This window comes from Solea solea, chromosome 11, assembly GCF_958295425.1.
Source record: "Solea solea chromosome 11, fSolSol10.1, whole genome shotgun sequence".
Lineage (NCBI taxonomy): Eukaryota > Metazoa > Chordata > Actinopteri > Pleuronectiformes > Soleidae > Solea > Solea solea.
In genome coordinates, this window is record NC_081144.1 from 3,417,091 (window position 1) to 3,429,425 (window position 12,335).

At 44.4% G+C, this 12,335-nt stretch overlaps 1 protein-coding gene across 4 annotated transcripts in view; it reads right to left on the minus strand.

Moving 5' to 3' along the window:
- LOC131468329 (protein bicaudal D homolog 2-like) overlaps window positions 1-12,335 on the minus strand; it is a 44,497-nt gene that overhangs the window by 7,358 nt on the left and 24,804 nt on the right. For all 4 annotated transcript variants that reach the window (XM_058642430.1, XM_058642429.1, XM_058642428.1 and 1 more), the window contains exons 3-9: window positions 8,431-8,583; window positions 7,521-7,735; window positions 7,181-7,427; window positions 4,937-5,194; window positions 4,655-4,858; window positions 4,026-4,562; window positions 3,413-3,564 (exon numbers count right to left, since the gene is read on the minus strand). In XM_058642430.1, coding sequence (XP_058498413.1) covers window positions 3,413-3,564; window positions 4,026-4,562; window positions 4,655-4,858; window positions 4,937-5,194; window positions 7,181-7,427; window positions 7,521-7,735; window positions 8,431-8,583 — 1,766 coding nt within the window. The remainder of the gene's footprint in view (window positions 1-3,412; window positions 3,565-4,025; window positions 4,563-4,654; window positions 4,859-4,936; window positions 5,195-7,180; window positions 7,428-7,520; window positions 7,736-8,430; window positions 8,584-12,335) is intronic.

Sequence of the window (12,335 nt, forward strand, 5' to 3'; positions counted from 1 at the left end):
TATATATATGTGTATGTATATATATATATATATATATATATATATATACATACATACATATATATATATTATCTGGGTGTGTTAGTCCGACTTTTAGACATTTTATTTAGCACTGTTTCATTTTAAATATTAAAAATGTCAGGTAAATTGTAAACAGGTGTCCCGACTGTTTGAAAGCCTCACCCTGCTCTCTTTCATCTATCTGTTAGCAAAGTATTTGCTTCATGTGGGAACGCCCTGACCTGAGGAGAGAGAGCGTGACTGAAAACAATTGTAGCTGCAGAGAAACCACAAGAATGAAGAGATTTCACTTATGTCGCTTATGTAATTAATGACTTGTATTCAAACGTCCGCAAGCAATAACTGTCATTTTCCCAATAAGCACGCGAGAGGTGTTATTATTTTGTCAGTGGTTAGGGATTGAAAAAGCTGTAAGAACTATTTTATACAAATCTGTCTGTGATATTTATATTAATTGACCTTTATGTCATAAGAATCGTTATTGTTATTGACATCCTGCTAACTAGATCATGAGATTCTTTGACCCAATAAATAGTTTCTCTATTTCTGTCTTTCCCAAAGTCTGAGTCTGGACCCACAGATGTGTTTCAGGAGATTATTTTGAAGGGCTGTCATATACATTTGCAGAATCTTGCTTGAGATAAAGTAACTGTTTTGAAGTTGTGATGAATTCATTGTTATTTTGTGACAGTTTATGGATAATTACTCCTTGAAGGTGAACTGCACTGGAGCCAAACTGAAGCATATATTAAATTCAGTTAAAGTTTCCATAAAAACAAGCCTTGAGAATCAAAAATACAAGTATCTGCAGATGTTTTTGTTGTGTTTGTGTGTGTGGCTGCACGTGGTTGAGAGCCATGTGAACTTTGGTCCTTGTCAGACCACCACACAAATGTAAACCATACCCTCCCCTCTTGTGTATGCAGCTTGATTCCCAGTGGGACACACACCCAGACAATAGGGATCAGTGCTGGCTTCATTAAACCCTGTTTGAGACGGGGGGTGACCTGGGAATACACGGGGGGGGGGGGCTAGAGCGCCTGCAGACGGTTCAACATGGAGGTGGTGGTGGGGGGGGGATCTTTCCCGGGAAAAAAACAAAACAAAACAGAGACGTGTATTCTAGGAGCTAGAGGGATACAATAGAGCCTTTTTGGCCTGCTTATGGGGTGTGTGTTGGTGTCACAATGGTGAGGGGGGGGGGGGGGATTTTGAGGAATCACGAGTCATCATATTCACTGAGACAAAGAGACACTTTCATTTGCCTCTTACTGTGATGACTTACTTCTACTGCAACATTCACGACGCCGTGGTTCATAATCAATACTGCCTTCAACACACACACACACACACACACACACAGCAGCAGCAGCAGCAGCAGCCTCGGCCTGTGGTCTTGTCTGGAGCCCGATTGGTCACGGTGGAATGGATTATCATGGCATGGGGAAGGAGGTAATAAGAGAATGAAAGGGAACAATGTGATGGAGAGAAAAAAACCTCCAACAACTCACAACAGAGCAGCGGGGACGACCGAGGCCGTGTGTTTGACGAGGAAACGGTTCGACTGTTAATGAACACGGGGCGGGTGGGAGCTGAGAGCATGTCGAGGCATGTCTCAGGAATGTTAGAGGCTGGAGCTGACACTGGAGACTGCAGCTGGAGACACACACACACACACTCATGTCTCATAAAGTGCTCACAAAATGAATCTCATGTCATGTTACTGGAGCAAGCTGTGCAGCATCACACACACACACACACACACACACACACACTTTCTTTTTTCACTCCATCCCTTTGTCAAAAACCACACATCTCACAAATCCACCAGCGGTGTTGTTATTGAAAGAAGGACAAAATTAAGCTCCTGTAGTGGGCTTTAAACCCAAAGACCCGCCCCTTTCCTCTCTTTCTTTTCCAGATGACTAGAGAACCGGTTGTTTGGTGATGAGGAAGGATGGAGGAGAGGGGAGGGTACAAGGGGGAGGGAGTGTGGGAAAACCTCTCATGAGTGAGTCCCCCATGTGTGTTGTTTGGAAAGGAATTTACATACCAATACAAGAATCCCCTAAACACGCTGAATATAATTCAAACATGGTCACCAGAGCAGTGAGAGACGACATCATCATCATCATCATCATCAGTGGACACGGTGCAGGTGGTAAACAACAACAACTCTCATGTGTCAGTAATATCTGAAGTCTCTGTGGAAAAAAAGGCTTAAAGACACAGACACTTTCACGACGTCTGCGTCAACAACCCACAGAGCTGGGCCCAGTCCCATTTCTAGTTTTTAACCACTCAACACAAGTTTGGTTGGGATTAATGTAGCTACACAACATCCAACGTCCCAAGTTAGTTTGATTACAGTAACATTAGTTTCTTTGGATTCAGTTAATCTGGGAAATGTCTCATAACCCTCAATTTGAAGTGTGCCCCTAAAATGTGGGACGGAGCCTCACAGTGAAGGTGAGACGAGGTGCTGCAACCTTTATTCTAAAATACTCTCTGTCCGTACCCTCCGCTGCCTCTCCTATAAAGAGCTTGAGCTTTGTTGTCGGAGTCTTAAAAGCAAAAGGAAAAGTACTTCTCAGTATCTCGGCCAGCTGGACCACAGCTGATATTTACAGGACAAGTGGACATGAAGAGGAAACTCGAGGAAACTCGAGGAAACTCGAGGGAAGTGAGTCTGTCACCAACTGTGGACTCACCAGATTCATTTCTTCGGTTTCTCACGTTCTTTCACAACATTCACTCACACATATTCATGGAAATGCATGAACAAGGTGGCTGTGTATGAGCACTTAGTCGTCTCTTTGAGTTTAGGGGTGAATGTGTTAATCCAAACCGAGCTGAGGTGGGATTATGTGCAGAACCTTTGACCGGCTTCGCTTAGGAATCAGAAAAGATTAGCGAGCGTCAACACTTCATATCATAGTCAAAAACACGACTTAACTGGTGCAAATGATACACAGATTACAAACCTTCTGTGGTCTGTAGTGAGTATCTATGCAATGCTCGTTTAAAACAACAACTTACAATACTGCAGACAGGCTCAGTATATGATAAATATAGATTATAATCTCCTATAATCTCCTATTCATGATTATGGGTCTACAAAGAATACTCAAATCTCTTTGAGTATTTAAATATATGTTAACTTTTCATAACCAAATCAATTCTGTTATTAGTCCAATATGATATTTTTCCAATTTTCACTGATAATCTGGTCATGTGACATTTATCTTTACAAACCATGCTTGATGAAGCATGAATGTGAGATTTATTGGGTTTTTCCTCGTCCAGTGCTGAGTCATGACCAGTAGAAGTGTAAATACATCGACGGGATTAAAGAGTAAAATTCATATTTTAGTGACGTCGCGTTTCTTACCGTGTGGCGAACATAGCTCGCAGAGAAGAAAACGTGGCTGCATCCTCCTTCAGGGCTTTGAGCTCGTTCCTCAGCTTCATCATGGTCTCCGTCACCATGGCCTTCTCGTTCTCGTACTTGCTCTTCAGATTGGCCAGAGCAACTTCAGCAGTCTGATGGTGGACAAGATGAACAGAAAAGGTCAGATGAACTTCCTGTCGCAAGATTTCTACCTAATTCTCTGTGAATATGAACCACATGACCCACATGTTTTTTTTTTTTTTAAAAGTCATAGGTGTGTGGTTTACGAGGGGCTTTCATGTCTGTGCTCACTAAGTGACCACACACAGATTTAAAAGGCATCTGCATACACAGACTGTCACTGTGTTATGGTTCTCTGTGCTGTGGACGGCTGTTGGCCGATCCTATATACAGAGATACTCGGAGCAGCTGGCACCGTAAGACTGCAGTCTCCGGTGTTTGTCACACATCTTGTTTGCATCACATTTGCTGCGACAGCTGAATTGACCTGAAATAGCTCACACGTTTGTCTTCTGTCTCTGTCTTTCAAGGGAAAACGACAAATGTTTGGTCAACTGAGATAAGAAGAGAAGATAAGAAGAGAAGAGCTGACCTGCTTGTTGGCCTTGAGGACGGTCCTCAGCGTTGCAATCTGCTCCCTCTTGGTGCTGAGCAGGGATTTTAATTTGAGGATCTCCTCCATGCAGGCTTCCTTGTCCTTGTCCGCCACGGTGCCGAGCTCCAGAGAGGCCACCCTCTGGCGCGACAGCTCGGTGGTGCGGTCCACAGCAAGCTGAAGGTGCTTGATCTGGTCTCTGATGATGGCCACCAGGTTGTAGATGTTCATGGGCTCGCGGCGGTGGTCAGACACAGGAGAGGGCAGCGAGGGGCCCCCGTCGCCGGGGTCGCTCTTAACAGGCTCAGGGAACAGGCCCTTGGTAAGCAGGATGGGAGAGCGACGGCCACGTCCCTCTGGGCTGCTACGTCCACCTTTACCTTCCTTGTAGAAGTCGAGCATGACGCGGTTGGGGGTCTCGTTGTTGCACATGCAGACGTGGTTGTAGAGCGTGGCCAGTTCTTCGCTGAAGGTGACTAGCTCATCTTGAGCCACGCTCAGGCTACCCTGGGACTCGCCTGCAACGTCGCTCAGCTGAGGAAGAAGCACGTCAGTTACTTACACTTTAGTTTGACGAGAAAACATCAGCGACGTGATTCAGTTTCATGTCAGATGCAACATCTCACCTTGCGCAGCTCCTTCTCTAGCTTGGTCTTCTCCGCTCTCTCCACCTGACTGGTTTTCTCCAAAGTTGCCAGCTTCTCTCCCAGTGTTGTGACATCGCTCTCCAGACGGGTGCGCTCCTCTTCGTAGCGTGACTGACAAGCCTGATATTCTGTTTTCAGAGTCTTCAGTTCCTCCTTCAGCTCTCCTGCCTCGGACACAGCCACCTGACAGACGAGAGCAAACGTGGATTAAAAACAAACAAATTCAAATTTAAAACCTAATCTGACATCCGGTGCCATTACCTTGTACTTGCACTCCAGGATCTCAGGTCCGTTGATGTCCACCTCATAGTAGTCTCCGTCCTCGTGGCTGTCGCGCTCTTTCTCGTTGTCCAAGGCGGACTGGCGCTCCTTGCTGGCCTGGAGCTTGCGGATGGCGTTGAGGTTCTCTGTGAGACGGCTGACCTTCTCCTGATGCTCTGACAGAGCGCCGTGCGCCTGCTCGAGCTGTTTTTGGGAATCCTGCAGGGTGGACAGCAGGTTGACCTTCTCTCGCTCCATCTGAAGAGGGGAGATGTGGACATGCTGAGGTCACGCTTGGTTTCTTGGTTAACTGGCTAACTCTGTCACGGCTGCCAGAGCATGTGAAGTTCATTGCCCAGGAGCCCAGCATCAGAGTCAGGGTGACCTTGGCTGTTTCCTGGAATCACTTCAGCTCAGCATTGGCAGACACTTGGTTTCTCATCTTACACACATGCACACAGTTGTGCTGATATAAGCACGGAGCTATTTCAGAAGCTTATCTGTTAAGTTACATAAAACAATGCTCTCGTTCTGTCGTCCTCACCCTGAATACATTTTCAGTGCAACATTTAAAAATGAAGATACATTTGAAAGAGATATATCAAGCTATAATATTTACATATTTTGTCTCTGTGTGTTTAGTTAGCCTTGGTTGGTTTGTATGTGGAGTGCTGTAGAAACATAGCCCAGCAAAATCATTTCCAGGTTTTTAAGGTTTTCTGATATTTTATGGATATATTTCATCGATTATGAAAATAATCGTTAGTTGCAGCTCTACAAACAATTAACCCTCTGCCCATGAAATACTGGCCTTTTCACACATTCATGCACTGTAACGTTGAATCCATGCTGCATGTTATTTTCAGCAGCTACTCGGAACCTTGATGTGTTATTGAGCACCGAGGACAAAATCAATAGAATGAGATAAGGCGTGAGAGCACGGCTGAGCGGGTAAAGGAAGCGTTTTGTTTCCTGTGGAATGACTGAGCAGATCAAACCTTGACCTTGTGTCATAGTTTGTGAGCTGCCGCTTCACCAACACGACAGATCACATAGCAGGGCGACACCAAGGCAACTTCAAGTCCACGCATACAAACATGGCATCTGTGTTTATGCTTTGTGTAGGCAGATGAAAAAAAAAAAATCCTTAATCCTCCCCTAGCCCTCTAAACAATTATTATCCACAGGTTTCGCTTTACTTCCTGGTAACCATGGCGCCCAATCGGGCACAGCTCTGGGTGATGAGCAAGCAGATGGCAGGTCCTTTGGTGCCACCACCCACTGTGTCACAGCCCAGCCGCACCTGTAGGGTGTTCATCTCCGTGGATTAACTTCGCTATAAAAGGATTTAAAATCCTGCAGTGACGCTGGGTCAGGATGTAGACCAAACACTCAGACTGAACTCACTGTTGTGGCTTGTTTTGAGTTCACTACTCTCAGTCTGGTTTGTATTAAAAGGATGAAAATAAGCAAAGACAGCGCACCAATATCTTGTAATAAAACATAGGGATGCACGGAAATATTGATAAACTAATATCTTATAGTGTGATATTGTTTTTGATTCTTTGAAACACTGTAATCTACTGTAAATGGAAATATTCTTGACAGTGGTTTCGCGTTGTATTTACGCCTCCAACTACTGGTTGACAGCAGGCATTCAACCATGTGACTCTCTCCTATCACCAGACAGATTATTGCCAATACACAGCACTACTAAAGGTAGTAGGTATATTTGAGTTCTGAATGTTATGAGCATATTATTAGAACTGCAACTAACGATTATTTTCCTAATCGATTAATCGTTTGTTCGATAAAATATCAGAAAACCTTGAAAAATGTTGATCGGTGTTTGTCAGACCTGGAAATGATGATGTTCTCAAATAACTTGTTTGATTCACTTTTAATGATTTCTTTGTTATCCAGAGCAAAGAAATTAAGAAAATGTTCACATTTAAGAAGCTTAAACAATTGGAATTCTTGTTTTAATTCATGAAAAAAGCTTCCAACCGATTAATCGATGATCAAAATAGTTGTCGATTAATTTAGTAATTGATTAATAATCGATTAATTGTTTCAGTTCTACATATTATTGATTCTCTGTGTAGTAAATACGACAAAAGTCAACTCAAATAGCACTAAACCATCCTCTTTAATCTACTGATTGTGTGCGTCAGTGAATCGATGCTATGTATTGATTCAATGAAGATGGGGCTTTTAAAAGAAAGGTAAAAAACACACACACACCTGTATCAGCTGCTGTTTGAGCTTCTGGATCTCTGAGATGTTAAGTTCGCTGAGCAGGTCGTCCACGAGGCTGGGCACGGGGAAGAACAAGCCTTCCTTCATCGGCGTGGAGACGCGGTTGTCGTCGGCGATGGCGTTGGCCAGTTTGGCGAAGCCGCTCTCGTATCCCTGGAGAGCCTCGTCGTTGTTCGGTTCGGTGCCGGCGTCGTCACTGAACTTGAGACCGTCCAGGGAGATGCTCAGCGGGCTGAGGGAGAACCAGGGAACGCCGTGTCATGTTAGCACTCATTAGCGAGGGTGATGAAGCCAGGGGGAAACATTGTGTTTGTGCTCCATTCACCTGTTATACAGAGTGTCTCCGATGCTCATGTAGTGGGACAGCTCTTTCCTCAGGGAGGCTTTCAGCTCGCGCTCCGTCTTGATGGTCTCCAGGGCCTCGCCGAGTTGACGCTCGGCAATCTCTTTCAGGCGGATGGCATCCTCCAGCTGGCTGTTGAGGAACTGAGTGTCCTCTTCCAGACGACGGATCTCGTGCTTCAAACCCTCAAACTCCACCTGGGGAAAAGACAGAGGAGCAACTTTGATGGGCTCTGGATTCACAGAGAATTTAAAAGCAACCATCATAACCATGATAATGTCCGGGACAAGCAGCTGGATCAAAAAGAATGACATGCAGGAAGATGCTCTACAAGAACATATCCACTTAATTTCCTCTCTAATTTATCCGCTCAATCCTTTTTATATTGGTTGCCAAAGGAAGAAGCTTATGCTGAATAAAGGGAACATAATCCAAACAAAGAGAATTCACTGCTCATGCACAAAAGCCACTATAAATTGAAATATTCTACTTGGAAATTCAGCTCTGTTAAATATTGTTTTCCCCATCAGCAAAGACATATTATTTGTGCCGTTAAATGTTCTGAGGAATTATAGTTGTTAAATTAGCTGTCAAACACGTACGCAATCAGATGGTAGCACTTACTACCCTTACTACGTACTCTTGTAATCTCTTTACTGTATCAGAGGGTGTTTTCATTATCATAATTGAATCTGAATATTTAGACTAAATGCCTGAAGCTACCATTATAATTAGGTCTCACTGAAGAGGCTACATGATGGTAACAAGCAGCAATCAGGGGAAATTCATCAAAAAGGGGGACGTTCTATACTTGTTTTCCCCAAACGACCCCTCCTCATTTGTAGGTGGCACGAGTCGATGAAGACTCGAAGAAGCGCTGCTCCTTCCTCACCTGGCTCTGTTTGAGCACGGAGACCTGCTTCTGCAGCGAGATGTTCTCCTCCTCCAGCTCGGTGTAGTCCTGCAGGAGACGAGCCTCCCGGAACTTGTACTCCTTGATGTCGTCGCGTAGCTGGTTCCTCTGGAGCTCCACCATCTGGCTGTTCTGTAGAGCCAAGAAGAAACGAGGGAGAGCTGTGATCCCAGTCATTGATTGATTTGATTTTCTGTCACATTGCCTCTAGAACACTTGTAAAAGTTTGCCAGATAAGAACGCTCTCCCATCTGGTCAAACCTGTGGTGTGTGAGCTTGATCTGAGGACGAGTAACCACGTGTCGTTCCAGGCAAAGGGCCACGGGGACACTTGCCTGCCAGCTCTTGTGACACCAAACAGACTATATCCTAATTCTTTTCTGCCATGATGAAAGCTATTCAACGACTGAGACACTCGCGGACAGCTGAATTTTCTAAAGAGGACACATTCCTCTGTAGGTGAGCAGGGATAGGGAAATTGGAAGAAGTATTTTGACCATGTGGTGAGGTGGAAATCTGAATTCAGGATCGTTGGCTCAAACCACGTTAATGAGTGTTATTGAAAAGCCTTTGTAGAGCGGTGATCGACAAAGACAGGTTTTCTGTCGTAATCTCTTGTTTCGTCACAGAAGAGTGGGAGGTCTCTTATTCTAAACGTCCAGGATTTCTTTTAGCAATGGAACACATTTCCCAATGTTGTATTTCACTTTACTAGTGCATAACTTCCTGTGTGCAGCGTGGGATTCCCTGAAATTCAAGGTCGACACAGGGAATACGCAGCAATCTCAGTGAATGGGGTGGAGAAACAAACACCAGCACCGTTAAAACCGTCAACAAGCCAGAGAAGCTCCACAGATGAGTTAGCACATGTGTTTGTAAATGTGCATTACAAACTGGCCGCATGCTGCTGCTGCTGCTGCTCAGAGAAGGCTTCATTAATTATATAAAGTGTGAGAGAGGTAGAAGACGTGCCCTTCCCCCACATCCGGTCAGTCCTACTGAGCCACCTGTGTCCACGCGATACAATCTATTGCCCCCGTTTAACCCCCTGTTCCTGCGCCGTCGAGGTTTTTCTTACTTACTTCTAGCTCTTATTTGTACCCAAATGTTTAAATGCACTTATTGTAAGTCGCTTTGGATAAAAGCGTCTGCTAAATGACATGTAATGTAATAATGTAATGTTTGTCATTTGCATCCCGCACAACATACAGAGAGACGGGCGGACACGGGGGGGCGGGGGGGCATTTGGTCATCCAGTGACTCTCAAAGAGAAAAGATAAAAGCTCTGAAGTAAGTGGATACTCACTGAAGGAGATTGGGCCTCTCGCTCTTTCTCGATCAAAATAAACAAACATATGTGTATGTGTGTGTGTGTATGTGAGAGAGAGACGAGTGTGTTTAGCAGTCTTTGAACTGACCTTGAAGTCATGTGTGCAAGCGAGCATGTAACTAACTAGTGTGTGTGTGTGTGTGTGTGTGTGTGTGTGTGTACACACAGGTGTACGCTCCACAGTGTCTCATTCTGCGTTAATTTGTGTCATTTCATGAATAATAATAGGAATAATATGTTTAGATTTATATGCACGAGACAGAAAGAGGAGAGCGGTGCGTGTCTCTGCAATACAGACAGGATTTGCATGTGTGTGTGTGTGGGACGTGTGTGTTTCCCTGACAAGAACTGGCAGCAATAACCTAATACCAGAGGGACAATTAGCCTTGCAGTCCTCTGCCAGGTGCCACCCCCCCCCCCCCGTCCTGCTGTCGCTGCATCACCATCCCTGCTCTCCATCATTTCAGCCTCAGCAGGGAGTCGATCCTGAGGAGCTTTCCCTCACATCGGCAGCGCTGCCTTGAGAGTGAACACACGTGGCCGTAATTACTCAAAAAAACCAGAGTCGGTGATAAGCGGGGTGTCCTGATCCCATTTGCCTGTGATGTGCAAAGGGAACACAGTGCAGCTGTTGCACATATAAGTGAACCTATGGTTGTAGCTTGATTACACCCTTTAATTGGACTACTGTCCCTGGGTATTCAGTGTTTTCCGACACTAGATGGTTTACAACTCCTTTCAACATGTCGAGCAACAGTCTGAGACTTCGTACCACGCATTAACTTCAAAATATTTACTTCTCTAAATTGACAGAACAAAAATGTGGTCTCTTGTTGAGTCCAGAAATGCACCGCTCTGGATTTCGCCACGTTTTTCTCAAAGTTAAATATCTAATTTCCCTCAGGATGCATACAACAAAGACACAATTTGTTCCATTTACTTGTAATTGGAGTTTATTTGTTCTTTTTTAGCTCCCCGAGTGAGGAAGAGGCTGACAGAATACTCCCCGCTGATGAAGAATACACACACACACACAGCTCGTTTGCTCGGTGTAATAATTAAACGTTATGAGTCAAAGGTGCATTAATATCCATCGCGCTTTGTGCGCATGTCTAATGATGAGCGTGGGCGTTGATCTTGGTTGGTGCATTACTGAATAATGCATGAGCTTAACACAGATCCGTCCTGCCACTAAGCCTGTGCACACTGCCAGAAAACTGAATGAAAGCATAATAAAGAGGTGAATCGGTCTCATTAAAGGACTCAGTTTGCCCGGTAACTGACCGACATATACACAATTATTATATCTCAAACAGAAAGGTATCTCTTGCTTTGTTTTGGGGTTGTTTTTTTTGTTTTCTTAACTCAAAGCTGTGCCAGCTGGTCTCTTCCAGGTCAGGGTTATGTGCCTCAGCTGGAGGGTCACTGTTGATGAATACAGGCCAGCACTGAAACTGATTAAGGTCCCCCTCCAATCTGATTACAATGCAGAGCAGGGCTTTGACCTTTGACTTTGTTTTCACATCCGCTGCCTGCTACACCGAACCCCCCCCCCTCAGAGATTGGGGGTGGAGTTACACTGTTCTGACACCTCATGGATTCAAGTATAATGAGCAGACGTAGTGTGATGACAGTGATGAAGGTTTGTGTGTTCGCATACCTAACACAAATAGTCCTCATGAAGACCAAAAACCTGGTCCTAATGAGGCAGAACATTCATTTCTGAGGATTATGGATACGATTTGAATTGTGGTTCGGTTAAGGTTAAAGTTAGTGTTAGGCATTAACTGGTTATGGTCAAGGTTGTTTAGTCAGTCAATGTAATGTCCTTAAAAGGACAGCTGTACGAACGCGCTCTGTGTGTGTGTGTGTGTGTGTGTGTGGTTTGATGCTAGAAGGTGTGACATGTTTAAGGTGCCACCAGGAGAGATGTTGTCAGTGAGAAGCCTTTAATGGCTTTAGGTCTGTGTGTGGTTTGTCTGCCTGCTGTCTCTCCATGCAGGTGACGCCTGGACAGCTGATTTAACACACACACACACACACGCACACTGACCTCCATGCTAAGTGGGTGGGGCAGTGAGAACACCAGGTTGTAATAATCATACAAAGGCCTGATGCATTTGAATAAAATATGTTGTATCAGTACCTGTGGTCAACAACTGACTTTCATATCAAAGACAGCATAATTATTAATGATTGTTAACAATGGTTAATGCTCTCTTCTTGTGTTTGTTGACAATGAATCAGGCCTACCCTACAAAAAGGTGTACAAATAAAGCACTTCACGTGCACACAAATTTGACCTTAAACTAAAGAGCTTCATTTATCACGAATAAAAGAAAAATGCAAAATTAATTTAACCATTTTTCTTTGCTCTTTTTTTCAACTCACTCATCTCTTTTCATATCTAAATGTAACTGGTCTGCATTTCCCGGCCCTCAGTTGTTGCCAGTTCAAATACAAATGCTTCTTCAAAACGTGGCAATTATAAATGACTCATGGAAAAAAAAGGTCAGGGTCTGCAGGAGACGCCATCTGGGTCTGGATCCAGACT